The 18,532-nt window shown below is 29.1% G+C and overlaps 1 protein-coding gene across 10 annotated transcripts in view; it reads left to right on the top strand.

Annotated features, from left to right (window-relative positions):
• The window catches only part of LOC111690893 (neurexin-1), a 30,006-nt gene that overhangs the window by 2,753 nt on the left and 8,721 nt on the right, over positions 1-18,532 (top strand). For 3 of the 10 annotated variants that reach the window (XM_046949720.1, XM_046949718.1, XM_046949719.1), the window contains exons 2-15: positions 878-1,687; positions 2,776-3,397; positions 3,457-3,644; positions 3,723-3,881; positions 3,951-4,103; positions 4,165-4,281; positions 4,340-4,724; positions 4,784-5,154; positions 5,220-5,340; positions 11,197-11,344; positions 11,417-12,174; positions 12,243-12,593; positions 12,662-12,897; positions 14,926-15,226. In XM_046949720.1, coding sequence (XP_046805676.1) covers positions 1,064-1,687; positions 2,776-3,397; positions 3,457-3,644; positions 3,723-3,881; positions 3,951-4,103; positions 4,165-4,281; positions 4,340-4,724; positions 4,784-5,154; positions 5,220-5,340; positions 11,197-11,344; positions 11,417-12,174; positions 12,243-12,593; positions 12,662-12,897; positions 14,926-15,226 — 4,534 coding nt within the window. In that variant the 5' untranslated portion in view covers positions 878-1,063. Of the gene's footprint in view, positions 1-877; positions 1,688-2,775; positions 3,398-3,456; positions 3,645-3,722; positions 3,882-3,950; positions 4,104-4,164; positions 4,282-4,339; positions 4,725-4,783; positions 5,155-5,219; positions 5,341-11,196; positions 11,345-11,416; positions 12,175-12,242; positions 12,594-12,661; positions 12,898-14,925; positions 15,227-16,960; positions 17,715-18,532 lie in introns of those variants that run through there. The other 7 variants (XM_046949727.1, XM_046949728.1, XM_046949723.1 and 4 more) reach the window with 7 other exon arrangements.

The following is an 18,532-nucleotide window of genomic DNA, read 5'->3' as shown; positions in this document are numbered from 1 at the left end:
ACTTGAATAATTAAGTACTTGCATACAATTTAGTTTGTCCCTATTTTCTCCGTTTTAGTTTTAAAGTGCACAATTGCAATCTGAAAAAAATGCAATTAAATATCAAATACAAAAATAAATAAAGACACATACATACATTCATATACATATGTTTACGAACATATGTATATTAAAAAAACAAAATGTTTCCCAATTTTGTGATCTCATGCCTTTTTAGAAGGGTTTTGTATCAGTTATCTTAATGCTAATATAATTTTATAAAAATTCCAACTCCTTCATCTGCAAATCTGTGGACCTGATCTGAAACCATTGATTTTGAGCGATATTGAGCAAAAACTGCAGAATATGTTGGAAATAGCGAGTTATTTTTATAAGAAAAATCAAGAAGAAAAATGCTCCAATGCATTTAGTATTATTCGAAGCACTTTTCGAAAAATATTTTCAAAACATTTTTTTTGAGGATTACCAAAGTATGATTTTTAATACTTTAAATTTTTAGATTTGAAATCTTACGACGATATATTGTAAAAACCACAAAAGTTATAAGACTTAAAATTTGTCATTATAAAAGTTATACATAAAACAAAAATTTATTGGAGCTTTATTAAATTTGGAGTGATGATGAAAAAAATTATTGTTTGATGGAAAATTATTAAAATACAAGTTAACATTATTAACATAATAACTCTAAAAATAATTACGCCAATATTGGTACTGATCAAAAAACTTTCATAAAAGCTTTGATATCAATGTCAAGAATATCGCATGAAGCCTAATATACAAAAATACATTTATAATATTTACAGTATTTTAGAGTACATGTATAATTTAAGCAATTCACTTTTTGGATTTAAATTATTTTTCAAATTATCTGTAGTATAAAAAAACGTTGGTGGATCTTTATGGTATGTTACTCTTGTATACCTTAAGATATGGTGACATAAAAAGACTAAAAATTTAAAATAAAAAAAAAAACAAAATTAAACATATCGAAAGAACTGCTAAATTGCAATTAAAAAATACATACATATGAACATTGGATTAATCAAACGACATATTCAAAATGGTGTACTTAGAATTTAAAGAAAAACTAAAATATGCAAGCAAATCAATTGGAAGAAACCAATCAAGGCGAAAATCGTTATTAAGGCCAACAGTACAACCAGTGCATTTAGATGAAGAGAACGGTATTTACAGTCCATTAATAAAAATGCCCACAAAATCTTCACAAAGCAGTCTTTATAAAATATACACAGTATTAAGTAATAGCAGCAAAAGCAAAGCCGCTAGCACAATAATTAATACTACTTCTACATCAACTATTGACACTACTACTACTGGACGATGCAAAATTAGTAGTAATCGTCTACCAATGATGTTCTTACTTTTATTATCCTTAATAATTTCATGTTTAACAACAATTAATGCCTTTCAATTGGATGGTTCCCAGAGTTCATTCGCGCAATTTCGGAAGTGGTATGTGGGGCTGAATGGATCGCTGGAACTTGAATTTAAGACTGAACAACCAAATGGTTTAGTCTTATATACAGATGATGGTGGAACATACGATTTCTTTGAACTTAAATTAGTTGAAGGTGCATTGCGTTTACGTTACAACTTGGGAGGTGGTGCCCAGATTATTACGGTGGGGCGCGACCTTCACGATGGACATTGGCATAAAGTTCAAGTAAGTATTATTAAAATTCCAACTGTTTATTTTGTAAGCGTTACGTAACCACTTTAAACAAGTAAGAATGTTATAGTCGGTCAAGCCCGACCATATAATACCCTACACCACAGTGTATTTCGCGGAATAATTAGTTTCCTTCTAAGTTTTTAATTAAATATTTTAAAAGTTAAGAAGTACTTAAGCCCTCCCGCCACGCCACGGCTTATTCCAAGGGAGAGTAAATATGTTATTTCACATATTCGATGTCTGTAAAAAAAATATATTTAAGGTTAAATATAAAATTTAAGCAATTATTAAACTTTATCGTTTCTAAGTCATCAAGACTAGTATAAAACTTGGTTTGGTTTTTGTCCAGATACGAGTATATTAAACACAATTATGAACTTAAAAGCCCTATTCGGCGGGTTCAGTTGTATGGGGGCTAGGTTAGATAATGGACCATTTTCAACAGGCTTCGTCTCTGGTACAATAGATGATAGAGTGCCAAATTTTATTGAATTATCTTTAAAATTGCGACCTGTAGTTTTAAAAGCCCTATTCGGGAGTTCAGTTGTATGGGGGCTAGGTGAAATAATAGACCGATCTTAACCATTTTCAATAGGTTTCGTCCCTAGGACAATATAATATTATGTAACAAATTTCATTGAATTATCTTAAAAATTGCGACCTGTAGTTTGATTACAAGTTTTACATGGACGGACGGACATCGTTAAATCGACTCAGAAAATGATTCTAAGCTGATTAAGGTGGGTATAGGACCAATATTATTGTGCGTTACAAACATCAGCACAAACCCAATATACCCTCCCCACTAAAGTGGTGTAGGGTATAAAAATAAGTTAAAGATATAACTTAAAGATCATAAAAAAGAGATTTTGTCAGCATCTTATACAGTATTCAATAGAATAGAATTATTATGTGGCAAATATTATATAATGCTCAATAAAGAAGAGATATTTAAAGTGGTACAATTGTATAGGTAGATTTAAGAAATATTCACTGTTTGCGTTTGTATAACATAAACGCTTTTTCAAACCGTTTTTGGAATCGTCACATTACTTAGTATAAAATAACTGTTTTTTAAGGTTATTCGGAATGACGAACAAACATCACTGATTGTGGATGGTGTCTCCCAGAGTCGTGCAACTAAGGGCAAAGAATTTCAATTTGGAAAGTTTGCTACCAATTCTGATGTTTATGTTGGAGGAATGCCGAATTGGTATAGTACAAAATTGGCGTTGTTAGCTCTTCCGAGTGTGATATTTGAGCCCAGATTCCGCGGATCGATTAGAAATCTTGTATATTCCGATCAGCCTGGTGGACAAACCAGGCGACAGGAAATGAAACAGCCACGTGATATTAAATGTGGCGATGGTCCTTGTGATCATGGAGAAATGCCGAAAGAAAAAGTAATTCGTAACTCAAGAGGAAGTAATACTACTGATGCCTGTGAACGACATGATCCTTGTCAACATGGAGGTATATGTATATCAACAGATTCCGGACCCATATGTGAATGTAGAAATCTTGAATTTGATGGACAATATTGCGAAAAAGAAAAGGCTCCGTCGGAAGCTACATTCCGTGGTACCCAGTTCCTTTCATACGATCTTGGTCAAACCGGCGCTGAGCCGATTGTTAGTGCCCAAGACGCAATTACATTATATTTTCGTACACGACAGCCGAATGGATTATTATTTTACACTGGTAATGACAGTTATTTGTCATAATATAAATAGATTAATTAAAATAAGATTTTATTAAAGGCCATGGTACAGATTATCTCAACTTGGCATTACGTGATGGAGGGGTTTCATTGACTATGGGTTTAGCAAATGGCAAACAAGAGATGCATATAAAACCGTCAAGAGTTCGTTTTGATGATCATCAATGGCACAAAGTTACTGTCCACCGTAGGATACAAGAGATATCATCAATTACAAGTTTTTGTCGGGTAAGTAATAAACATTTTATTGCTTAGTTAAGGATTACGCGAGTTCGAGACTTATAACAAATCTGATGCATATTTTAGCTTGTTACCGTGGTGGATGACGTATATACCGACCATTCTCATATTGCGGGAAAATTTACAATGCTTTCATCTTCTCGAGTCTATGTAGGTGGAGCTGTAAATCCTCGAGCACTACTCGGAGCCAGAGTTCACAACAATTTCGTTGGCTGCTTGAGAAAAGTATGTTTACTGTTCAATTTTAGACTAGTCTTCGTTATGCCTTTTCTATATTTTTAAACGTTTTTTTAGGTTGAATTTTCGGCAGACACGTTATTATTAAATCTAATTGATTTAGCTAAAAGCGGATCAAAACTTATACAGGTTGCCGGTAATGTTGAGTATCAATGTCCAATTGGTGATCCACAAGATCCAGTTACATTTACGACACGAGAATCTCACTTGGTACGCTAACTCGAGTAATATTATAAAATTTATTCCAAAATATACTACAAATGTATTTTAGGTGTTACCACCGTGGGAGACTGGCAAACAAAGTTCCATATCATTCAAGTTTCGAACTAAAGAACCTAATGGTCTCATTATATTGGCAACTGGCTCGAAGCAACCCAGATCTAAAAATGTGAGTTGTGTAAAGCAATAATGAGACTATTAAGTTTGTTTGTTAATTGAAATTTCAGGCAGTGCTTTTCGCTATTGAATTGCTTAATGGTCACATTTACATTCATTTGGATTTGGGCTCTGGTGCAGCTAAAGTGAGGGGTTCCCGGAGAAGAGTTGATGATGGGGATTGGCATGATTTCATTTTGCGGCGCAATGGTAGAGACGCAAAAGTTAGTGTGGATGGAGTTTGGAATGACTTTCGGACACCTGGAGAAGGAACTATTTTGGAATTGGACGGTCACATGTACGTTGGCGGAACAGGACCCGCGTATAGCAATGCTAATTGGCCTCCTGCCATATGGACGGCCACGTTACGTCAAGGTTTTGTAGGCTGTTTGAGGGATTTGGTATTAAGTGGCAAGGCAATAGATATTGCAGCATTTGCCAGATTACAAGACTCTGGTAACGTTAAATATATCACGATTACATGTCATTGATTTTAAAGTCTTTATTCGCCATAGCTTCGGTGAAGCCTTCTTGCCATGTACAAGCTAATGTATGTGCCGGAAATCCATGCTTGAATGGAGGAAGTTGCATGGAGGGTTGGAATCGACCTATCTGTGATTGTACAGCCACTCTTTATTACGGACCAACTTGTGGTAGGGAATCTGGTACATTGGCTTTTAATGGAACACAGCATATGACCATTTGGTTAGGAAATGGTCAAGGTACAAAGACTCAAACCGAAGAGCTCTTGTTGCGTTTCAAAACCGCACGACCAACAGGTTTATTGTTGATGACCAGTGCGGAATCCAATTCTCCTGATAGACTTGAAATCGCCTTAGTAGCCGGACGTATTCGTGCCAGCGTAAGGTTAAGCGATCGAGAAAAGGTACAGTACTTACAGATTTATTAAATTATGTTTTTAATGTTTGATTTGGTTCAAATTTATTCTAGAATCTTCTGGCTGGACAATCTGTTCTTAATGACAACAACTGGCACACAATACGATTCTCAAGACGAGCATCAAATTTACGTTTACAAGTTGACGGGGCTCCCCCTGTCAGGGGTATGTTATGTATGTATCACCAGCACCTTAATTGCCCTACTACGTGTCGTGCCGTGTCGTTTTTTACATCTTTTTTCATTTTTAATTCAGAAACAATTCAAAATGATTTCGTCTTAGGACTTCGCTTGCGCATTTTTTGTACATCATCCTTGTAAATAGGTTCTTTTTATATGTGCAGTTTTTAACGCCTTCAAATGTGAATGACCTTCACAAAGATTTCATTACAAATATTTCAATTAGGTTGTAAATAGTTTTCGATTTATAAACAGATATTTACAAGCTAACATAACAAATTATATTGAGATTTAAGTACGTCAAAAGGCCCTTTATACATAAAGTGTTTGTTTTAAATGCTAATGTGACTACTTTACATTATCCGACATTTCATTTATAATGTACATATATACATACATACATACATACATACATACATACATACATACTTACTTACGTACTTATATACTTACAAACAAACAAACATATATATATACATACATACATACATACATACATACATACATACATACATACATACATTCATTCATACATACATACATACATACATACATACTAAAACTTACTTTTAAACTAAAGATGACTTGTCGGACCATGTAGAGTTATAGAAACATGCCTATAGTTTCATCACTTATGTTCATACAGAAATTTTTATGTTTGTCACTTAAGTTTTTATGTTATTTATTTGTTCATTTTTTTGTTAAAATACTTTGTAAAAAGTTTTACAACTCAAAACTTTTGCTCTCCCCCCTTCATCCTTGTTCATTGTTAGTGGTATAGGTATCAAATAGAACCATAAACCATTTGCAATGAAAACTCTTCCTCTTCCTCCTCTATGAATATTAATGCAAGTTGCATTACATGTGGAACGTTCGATAAACATACTCGTACATCATAACAACAGCAACAACATAACTGATTTTCTGTCTTCTTTATTATCATTTTATTTGAATAAATTACATTTTCATATATCCCACAACCCAGAACTAAAAATAACTATCTTAAATCATGTAATAAATTAAAATGGGGAACTGTTTGCTACTATCACTCGATAAAAAAATAACATGAAAACTTCACATGACCAATCCATTCACTACAAACAAATCTTTACCATTTTTGTAAATTTTAAACAATTCGTTTTAATTTTTTACTTTGTACTTTGTTTGTTTGTTTTTGAACATTTTTGTATTGTTTTTTAAAGTACCTACCTATTTTCGAACAAAAATCTTGATGTTGTGTTCTTTAAGTTTGCGCAAAATATAATATTTATACATATTTTGTTGATTATAAAACCGTTACTGTAACGATAATCTTTTGTATTGATTATTAATCCCATTTAGATTTGGTTAACAAATACAAGCAAGTCCATTGATTGTACAACTTAAAAACAGCAGCTTATTTTGTTAAAAAATTCGTTACATTTTACTTTTGCATAAATTAGCTTAAAAGTAGGCAGTAGGTTTTTAGATAACACTCAGCATACACAATAACACAAAGGAAAAGGACGATTGGAATATATTACATTACAATTAACATCTTAAACGAAAATTTAACCTATTATAATACATACATATAATAATGCAGAGGTCTTTTTTTCATAGGACATGAATGATTAACAGAAATTCCAACTGTAGATTTTTATTTCATTTGCAATTGATATTCTTCTTTCAGATATTTCTTATATTTCACGGTGTGACAAAATTGTAAAAAAGCGAATGTACTCTTAATGTGACCTAATGTTGTATGTAGGTCTAGTAGAGTAGTTCACAACACCAGTTTAAAACTTTTAATATAGCCTGAAAATCAGGAGTTTGTAAACGGAAATTTCTCAATTTACAAATATCAATAAACAGTATACAAAGTCTGGAAACATTTTGGGGTATTTTCTTCATCTTTTATTTTGGAATTTTAATGTTTTTCTTTTTCTAATCATTTTTTATATGGCTGAAAATTGTCAACTCTCCCTACTAATTCTACCTGGTTATCATGATTTATAATTTAAAAACTAATCCACATTTTGAATATACTTACTAGTAGTGTTTCATATGGTCATTCATACTTGTATAAATTCTAATTATGGTAGGGTGATCTACTCTACTAGATCTACAAACCGGAGTTGAGTAATTTTTTTGCTGTCACACAGTGTTTTTAAAACAGGTTTCAAAGTTGTCTGCCTACAATATATCTAATTAACTTCGAAAAAGTTTTTTTAATGTACTCTGTATTTTCTGAGTTCTAGAATTTGTTCGCGCTATTCTTTATAGACAAATCAAAATCGGTTAAATGCATGTAAATAAGTACATTAATAATTGATTTTGGTCGGATGGGTTTTAATTTAATCATTAGTGGCTAAAACATACTAAACTCAATTCGGATAAAGGAAAAGTGTAAAAATTGAGTAAATAAAGGACTTTTTTATTAAAAAAATATATATATTTTAATGGCACAATCTTTGAATATTGGGCTAAAATGTAATATCAGTAATATCAGTCATCCAAACAAAATCAATATTTTTGGGTACATTTAAGGTTCTTATTGTCACCTAAAAATATTTATGTTCTGTCAAATAATAAGGGTTAATAAATTTAAGAATATTTCTTCGACTTTAGGAAAAAATTAAAATTTAATAAGTCTTTTGTACATTAAGATGACGACATGAATATCAAAATATTTATTCGAAGTTGCGATTTTATTTTAGTTTAAACTAAAAAAAAACAAATTTTTTAATAAAACAATACCCTGCAAGATTTTTTCCATGGTAATTATATTAAAAAAAGTTAGGAAATTTGTTGAATAATTATTTTATACTTGACGATTTTTAAAAAAATTAAAAAAATAAGTTGATTTGAAACAAGTTTTGTGTTAAAATATTAAAATGTTAGTTTTTCTCATGTTATGATAATTTTAATGAATTTTTTATTGGTGTTCCTTAGAAGAAATTAAAGCAATTTACGATTGTACCTTTGATTTTGATTTTTACAGCTAAAGTTTAAAAGTCAATACAAGAATTTCGTATGAAGTACACTTGCATATTTAAAGCTTTTATATGAAATCCCTTATAACCTTTTGACATTAATGTGCGTTATAATGTGCATTATTTTTCCAAAGACATATACACACATAAATATTAACATAGAAACGTTTAACGTGTATTTGTATTAAAATAAAGGATCATTTAACGTAAGCTTTTCTATTCTGTATTATTTAATTTACTGTTTCCTTATAAATAACAAAATTAATATAATTTTTGAATTTTCAATAATTTTTTGAAATGTGTGATTAATTTCAATCACATTTTCCTCTTCTGCTAAAAAATGTCAAACAACAAACATGTATGTATGTTTTGTGCTCTAATTTAATAAACATGAAAGTTTCAATTCAATATTTTCAGCTTATAACGAACTAAAAATTACCTGCAAAGAAAAAATGAAAATAAAAAATCGACACGCAAGATCGGTGATATAAAACAAAAACATTTTTTTGCTTATAAGTCAAAAAAAGTTTCCTTTTAATTTATTGAAAGTAAAAACCTAAATCAGCAAAAAAATGTTTTGTAAAACGCCAGGGCTGTAATATTGCACCAAATTATTATGTATTTAGTTTAATGTAGAATATGTGTAAGTGTATGTATTTACATATAAAATTCAGCAAAAAAAAAAAAACTACTACTACTACTCTACTTTACCACTTAAAATAAAATTTTAATATTTATTTTTTTTAACTTCTACTACTTACTAATACTACTACATACAACTACTAATACTTAATTACTCTTGTTAGCTTGTAGAAGCACTTATGATACTTTTACTATATTTTTAATAAATACATATAGATTTTTACATTTTCATTTAAAAATGTCCAAATGTGGCTTTGAGTAAATTTTGACAAAGGTTGTCTCCGATTTGGCAACATCTCTACGTGCAAGTAGTTGGTTGATTCGTGTTGTACAATGTACTTTGTTGTTAATGGTCATAATTTTCCTTTTTATGAACGGGGCCCACTTGGACATTTGCATTTTTCCGTCTAACACGCATATTGAATACTTAAAATAATATATTAAAAAAATGGAAAATAATTTTTTCCCCACGTATGACGTTTGCATGACAGCACTATTTTTTTGCAAATTGCATGTACGACTCAATAATGAAATTATGAAAAAATAGTCTGTAGTATGGAAAATAACGTATAAAATGGTTTAAATTAAAATTTTGATTATTTCAATGCAACACAAGTGGACAGTTTTGCACCCTATCATATCAAATTAATTGCATAATAAATATTAAACGTATAAGTTCACTATTAATAATTTAAACATGTACCCGAAATCAAAATTCTACTCAATTTTTAATATCCATTTTCGACTCTATATCCGAACAAAATTTGTCAGCTGTTGTTTTAGGTTGTATTACGATTGTGTTACTAAAATACGTACATAAATACTTACATATACATATTTATTTATTTGTTTTCCTTTATGCGATTGAAATGCGCAGACATAATTGTTTTCACCTGATATTTCCATTACAATAGCTTTATGAGTAGACACTATCATCCATTGCACCCTAAATATCGTACAAGTATCGCACCATACCTTTTCACAAACCACCATTTTTAATTTCAAAAATACTCGTACATATTAGTATATGTTTATTTTATGGTTTGTTTTCGTTATTTAAATTTATATTATTTATTTCACGAAGGTTGGCATTACCAGTATTAAGAATTGGTTGAAAAACATAATTAGTCTAATAATAAATAGGTTTATCTCAATCAAATTTCAGATAGTTTTGGCCAAAAATCGTTTAATTAATTCTTTGTATTTCGTTTTAAGTTCTTTATTTGAAACTATACTGCACTTCCCTAGTTTTTCAAACTGCAAGTACTAAGGTACAACATTTTTTTGTTAATATTTGCTTGAGACCAACAAACATACATATATATATTTTTTTGTAAACTTTAAATAAATTTTCTTTAAATTGTGTCATTCTTATTATTAAGTGTGTCAAAAATATTTGGGTGTAGCAATTCACGAAGTTCTAATTTTTAATTTCACCATAAAAAAAATCTTAAAAATGTATGGAAATTTTCGTGTCAAGCGACACAACTTTTAAAACTAAGTAATCACAAAGCTCATTAGGGATATGGTCTAAGCTTTCTTAAAAAACAATAAAAATTTCCATTTTGAAATAATAGGAAATAAATAATTTGTTTTAAATAGTTATCCCATGATATTATGAGTCCTTAAATGAAATTCTATAAGCTTTTTTTTTAGCAAAAAATAGTGTAACAAATTCAATGTTTGATCAATTAAAAATCTAGTACATATTTAAATCTAGCATTGATTTAAAAAAGGGAATTTGAACCGAAAATTTTTCATAAATTTTATTTTTTTATACATTTTTTCTTAAAATTGGGCAAGATTTTTTAACACATTTGAGAAGGATTAAAAAATAATGAAATATATTTGACACACTGATTTATTGTTTCGTTTAGAATTGCTTTTTATATGTATGTGTAGGTTGAACTAATACATATAAAAAATATTTATATGTAATTTTAAACGTGCTTCTTGTACCTACTACTACTACTATATACATTTATATAAAACATTTTCACAAAAAAATATATTTATTTTTTATTAACAAATAGAGTATAATGTAATTGTAATTGATGTAATGTTTTTAGTTACATATTTACATTACAATCACACTAAGAGAATGAAATATTAATTAAATCATAAATAGTCTATCTATGTATATGATGTAAAGACGTTAGGTGTTAATACTAAAGTTATGAGTGAGATTGTCGATGTTTTCCTATTTTATCGAGATATATAAATGTATTTAACAGCTGAGACAATTTTGGGACGGCACAGTACCATAGAGATACGTTCAATACATTTGGGCGGACTGTTTCATGCCGAAGAAGAGATACAAATGACATCTACGATGCCAAACTTTGTTGGCCAAATGCAAGGATTTATATTCAATGGTCAGAGGTAGGTACAAATTTTGAAAAATTTATTAGAAAATTAAAAAAAAGAAAAATCATTTGCATGTTTCTTTTGAAGATACATCGATATTGTCAAGTCATTGGGCCCTGAATTATCAGCTTTGCCTAGCGCAACATTTAAGTTAACGGCTCGATTTATAAACTCACCCCCAGGAAATCCGTATCATGCAGCAACCTTTCGATCGAAACACTCTTATGTGGGCCTGCCTATGCTAAAGGCTTATTCAACAATTTCAGTTGATTTTCGATTTAAAACAGTAGAGCCAAATGGGCTGTTGCTTTATAATGGTGGAAGGCGAAATGATTTTGTTGCGGTTGAATTGGTAAATGGCCACATACACTACACATTTGATTTAGGAGATGGGCCAATAACAATGCGCGATAAAACCCGAGTTCACATGAATGACAATCGATGGCATCAAGTCAGTATTAGGAGGCCTGGTCCGAAAACACACACTCTTGCTGTAGACGAATCGTTTGAGATTATTACATTATCGGGCAACAGTATGCACTTGGAACTATCGGGTATCTTGTATATTGGGGGGGTATTCAAAGACATGTATGCCAAACTGCCAGCATCTATATCATCTCGATCTGGTTTTGAGGGTTGTATTTCTTCACTCGATTTGGGCGACACATCACCATCACTGACAAATGACGCTGTAGTACCGAGCTCGCTTGTTGTGTCCGGCTGTGAGGGCCCAACAAAATGTAGCCAAAATGCTTGTGCAAACAGAGGCGTTTGTGTGCAGCAGTGGAATGCGTACGCCTGCGAGTGTGATATGACTTCATATACGGGTCCAACATGTTATGATGGTAAGTGATCGATTCCAATTATACAAGCAGCAAAAATTTTACAAAGTGTTACAATTTATCTTCAATAGAATCCATCGCTTATGAATTTGGCAATAATAAGGGAATCATCCAGTATACATTTCCGGAAAATGCTCAAGCTGATACTGAAGAGGATAATATAGCATTGGGTTTCATAACAACCAAATCCGATGCTGTATTGTTGCGCATAGAGAGCTCTACGACACAGGATTACATGGAACTGGAAATTGTTGAGGGTAATATATTTATGGTATATAATATTGGAACAAGAGATCTGCCTTTGGGAGAGATTGGAACAAAAGTTAATGACAATACATATCATGTGGTGCGATTTAGCCGACGAGGTGGAAACGCCACATTACAATTGGATGATTACAATGTACAAACTCTAACACCACAAGGTTTGTGCACGAATCACACTATTTTTGAAGATATAATCAGCTTTAACTATTGATTTCTGTTTCCTTAGGACATCAGTCTACCATGTTTAACACAATGGCTAACATACAAGTTGGAGGGAAATTTAGTCGTACAGGTCGCACTCGTATAGAGAGACCTTTTGCAGGTGTAATTACCGGTCTATCAGTGAATAAGTTGCGTGTCCTGGATTTGGCGGTGGAACGTGATCCCCATATTACGATACGAGGAGATGTTCAATTGGTAACTGGAGTATTAGATAGAAATGATCTGCAAAGAATGCAGCAGGTTAGGGATTTTATTTTTAAATAATTTGAAATCTCTTCAAACTTTTTCAAGTATTTTTCTCATCGTAAAAAATTTTTGCTCTGTCGTATTTAACATTAAAACAAAAAATCTCTCTCAAATCTCGAATCTATTTGTCGCTCAAGTCAATTGAGTTTCTGAACCATGTTTGAATTTATTCACAAACTAAAATTCTAACAAATATATTTGGGAAAAGCTGAACATGGTTCTTTAACTGTAAATGAGTCTGTCATAAAAATATTTACTTAGAATTCAATTATTGTGTATTTTGTGCAACAAAAGAATCATTTTGTTTCTTTATTTAAAATATGTTTACGAATTTAAAAAAAAATTTCATGATTAATTGCTTCATACAAACTTTTTTCCAATATATTTTACATACATATGTACATATATACTTTATATTTATTTATAAATATGTGTAAATGTACATTTATTATATTTATATATATATATATATATATATATATATATATATATATATATTTATATATATATATATATATATATATATATATATAATATATATATATATATATATATATATATATATATATATATATATATATATATATATATATATATATATATATATATATATATATATAATATATATATATATATATTTATATCGTATATTTAATACAGCACTGTGCACTTCAATTTATTTTATAAATTTTTCTTTTTTTTTATAATTTTAAAAAGATTTTTTTCCAATATATTTACTTAATGTATCCCGTATGCCTCCTCTTATTTGGATTAACATCAATATTTTTTATTGTTTTTCAATTTTATAATGCACTCTTAATATTTCAAAACTAAGCACATTACTTACTAAATACATACATAAAAGTACTCCTGAAGTACTCTAATATTCAGTACAAAATTTTGCATGCATTTACACTTACCTAAACACGTACATACATACATACATACAAATATAATTTTGGATCGTAGAATAAAAATTAATCGGCTGAGTCAATTATATCAAGTATATATCAAGCATTGAATAATTCAGTACTATTTACATACTTCGAAAAATACCGCAATACAACCACGACGTATGAGTACTTTTTCATTTTACAAACTTTCATAAGTAGTGTATTCGAATTTAGGTATACTATGAAAGTAAACCAAATTTTATAATATTTGTTGTGTCCGAAATAAAATAATTTGTTATATTATGTAAGCAGTCCTTAGGTTTCATATCTGACTTTTTAAAACATAAAATATTGATATACACATAAAATCATTTAGTTTTTTTTAAAGTCCACAAATGTATTCGAATTTTTCCTGTATTTTACATTTCATCATATTTTACGAATCTAATTTAATGATTAAATGCTTAAAATTGTCTACATCCATGCATATCCATGGGGAAGTTAAATATAACGATTTATATGTATATTTCACAGTGGTTTTAAATAATTTTGTCTTATTAGGAAATTGGTTATTTGGTTATAAACATTTTTATTTTGGCAATAATACTTGATTTAATTTTTAAAGATATTTTTTTCATATTTCTAATAAGATTTAAATGTTTTTAAAAAATTTCTTTGTTTTCCCCACTCTGAATCTGCAATTGATACTAATTTCTGTGTTTTGTGATATACTGTGTTTTTGTGAATAATGACACGTTCACATTGAAAAACTGAATAGTATTTTATAAGCAAAATGGTTCGCTTTTGAGTCACCTCTGACTCATTTGTGGTTAACCATAAGTAAGATCTAAGTGAACTCAAAATCCTACATCCATCCATACATACATACATACATATATATATATACATACATACATACATACATACATACATACATACATACATACATACATACATACATACATACATACATACATATATACATATATACAAAAGGAACACAAATATGCACATAATAACTGTACAATTACAACAGAACACTATCTTTAAGGATACAATGTCCTTAAATTAATAAAAATTACACATTATATTTTCTTATTATTCTCTCTTTTTGTGTTTCTTATCTAAGCAGACACCCGCTAGTGGTTATCCTGGAGCAATAGACGATTTAATATTTTCCGGTGCTGGCTCTGGTTGTCGTGGCGATGACGAAGACGAATGCACTCCTCCATTTGAGTCGAGCGGAGATGATCTAATTACACCAGTTTATGTACCGCCTACCAAACAAACAACAATGACCCAAAATGTTAGTACTGATAAAACAAACGGTACTGAACGAGCTTGCGACGATGAAGACTGCATTCATGGATCTGGTGATTATGGCGAAACAACCGAACAATTCACTTCTACAAGTACCGCCAAAGGTTCTGGTAAGTATTTGATTATTAAAACATATCCAATCGAATTTCGTCGCAGTCATTTCATTATATGTCATCTTTCTCACGATCACAAAGAATTTATTTAAATAACCTCCTATCCCTTTATAGGCTGTAGTGTTGAGATAGAATTTACAAATATTTTGACATGAGAATTTACTATAATTCCTAAGATTTCATGGAATTGACAATAGCAATATGTAGACATTTTTGTATTGTATTTTTATGTTTTTTTTTTGTTGTAATTAATAAGTAATTAAATGAAGATATTTTTATAATTGTGTTGAATAAAAGTAACAGCATAAAGTATAAAATTGAGTGAAAAAAAGGACTTTGTTTTGCATTTAGGTGTGATGTAAACAAAAAAATATAAAATCCACAAATAAATTCAAAATCATTTAAATTCAGTTGTTAATACTTCCTGTTTCAATTCTAATCTTAAAAGTAATTCTGAGTTCTATATATTCTACTTCAATAAAATAAGGGTGTATATGTTTCATTTGGAAACAAATTAGTTTATTGCAACGAATTGATTTTGCTCAAAATATTTAAAATTTTCGAGAAATTTGAAAAAAGTCCTGTTGTTTAAGCAATTATACAGTTTTCAAACGATTGCTGGCACGGTTTCTTGTTATGTGATTTGGCTAAAATTTTACATCATTCTAAACAAAATCAATATATTTTTAGGACAATATATTTTCAATGTACATACATATGCATGTAATATACATACTTACTGTTAAAACACATAAATACATCTTCAGAAAACGTTTCTTTTTTAATGATACATATGTATGTATGTACTTAATAGTCGAAGCTGTTTAAAAAAATTAAATAGGAAACATTATCGTGAGTTTATTCCATTTTGTACTTCCATTTCCATTTTGTACTTAGTGTTAGTGTCCAGATAAATATTTTTATACAAAACTCAAAAAAAAAAAAAAATAGAAAACGAATTTATATTAAAAAAGTAGATTTTTGAATTAAAGTCGTTCCATTTTTTTTTTTTTTTTTTGAAAATAATATATATAATTTTGAAATTAAATAACAAACTCGTCTTTTTCTAGATAGATTTTTCTATTATTAAATAATATAAAGATCATGTAAAATTTTACTGCTATAAGTTTAAATTTGTAAAACAAATATATATTTTTTTATAAAAAATATACATAGACACATTAACTAAATGCCGAATGAATAAGTAAGAATCTTGTTTTTCTTATTTAAAAGGAAAAGTCTGTATGTTTTAATTAAAAAACATTTAGTAGATACCGTAATTGTTCAGAGTGGATTAAATTGACAAATACATAATTATGTACATATATTTAAAGTTTTGCGCATAATTAACATTTTAATTTTCAAATTTGTTGTGCTGTATCATCTAGTAGAAGAAAAAAAAAACGCTGTTTTTAACCCAATCATGAGAATTGGTGATTCCAATCATGTAAATAATATTGAATGCAAAGTGTAATGCTCTGGGAAGTTGTAAATGGATGTTAAATTTGTTTGCTTTTATGCATTAATTGTCTTTAAGGGTATAATTTTTCTATTAATTATTTCAACATGCCTTTATGCTTAAACATCCCCAAAATGCTTTTTCATCCATCATGGCATTATTTAAAATAAGATCGTTATTCATTCATGTCAGCCATGGACACAAAACCACAAAATGCTAAATAAAAAAATCAAAGAAAAATGTAGCATTACAGTTGGACTTGTTTCTTTCAGAAATTAAATCCTGCTTCATAGTACTGACTGTGATTTTGCACCGGCTGCTCAGTAATCCGAACTGATTAACAAAATATAAACTAAAATAAAAAAGCACTTGTAATATAATATTTATACACATTAAACACCAAAATATACCGAAGAACATATACATGCATATGTATGTACATACATACATACATACAAACATATTTATAAATATGTACATGTAGTATTTATATGTATTACTAACTACAGAATTAATGCAGAGCTGGACAAATGCATCACAATTTTTTGGTTCTCTCTAGTATATAAGATCATTCTTAAAACGTGTGAATGTTAAAAACAACAAACAAAACAATGAACAGCACCACCAAATGTATCTACAACTATCCATATAACATACATACATACATTAGACTGTCCTAATTTGATCTGATTCACTCTGGATACGTAATATTTCGTACTTTCAAAACAACAACTATTTGGTGTAAAATTTGAGGCCAATGAGATTACAACTTCCCATGACGAGAAACTTTTAACATTCTTCAAATGGGTAAACATCTGTACTACTATTTTATGTGACAGCAAAGAAAATCAAAAAATCAATCAACTTTCTATTTCTGTAATATATTTTATTCTGCAACGAATCAGACTAGATTTTTTAAAATATCTTTCAGTATTATTTAATAAGCTTTACCATAGCCCAGATTTTTAAAGCTAATTTTAAATAATTAATTTCAAAAGATAACTATCGTTTTCTAAATGTGCAGATTTCGAAAAAAAATGTGTTATGTTAATATTAATGTCTTTTATAGAAAATATTAATTTTTCTGGAATATTTGTTTTGAAAATAAATTGTATAATCGATTGGACTTAAATTTAACGACGGTTGGTTTTTAACACTGATGGACAAAATAAAACCGATTAAAAAAAATCTATATTTTTGGGACATCTCTAATGAAAAACTTGGGAAAAATCAGAAATCATGAATAACGCCCTCATTTGCAAGATTTTATAACAAATGTCAAAACTATATTCTTTATTTAAGAAGAATTTCTGATTTTTTCACAGCCGATTTCTTTTTGAATTGTATACATGTCATGTATGTATGTTTATATGTCAAGTGTGAATATAATATATTTATGTTTATTATTACAACGATATGTAAGATTATTGAAGCATTAAGTAAAAGTTCCTTGATTTATTTCAAACGGATTAGATAGAGAATTACAAAGTATTTGACTTAAGTAAATATAAAATAATATACACATATTTACAATAACTAAAAAATAATAATTACAACAAATATTTGATTAATGCGCGTAAATACATATGTACCTTAAAATAATAAAAATGTATTTAAATATTAAATAAAAGTTAAACATTTCCGATGCTTCTCTAAATTACCGATTATTTGTTATTTTCCATTTTCGTATTTATTTTCGACATAATTAGTTAATATTAAGATTTGTGCTATATACATATTTATGTACATACATATCCTTAAATTTAAAACTATATGTATTCATTATCATTTGCATATACATACGTAAGTCCATATCGTTGAATTAATTAATAAAATAAATAAAA

This window comes from Lucilia cuprina, chromosome 4 (genome assembly GCF_022045245.1).
Source record: "Lucilia cuprina isolate Lc7/37 chromosome 4, ASM2204524v1, whole genome shotgun sequence".
Classification (NCBI taxonomy): Eukaryota; Metazoa; Arthropoda; class Insecta; order Diptera; family Calliphoridae; genus Lucilia; species Lucilia cuprina.
Note: the sequence above shows the minus strand (reverse complement) of the source record. Positions and strands in the feature narration are given on the sequence as shown.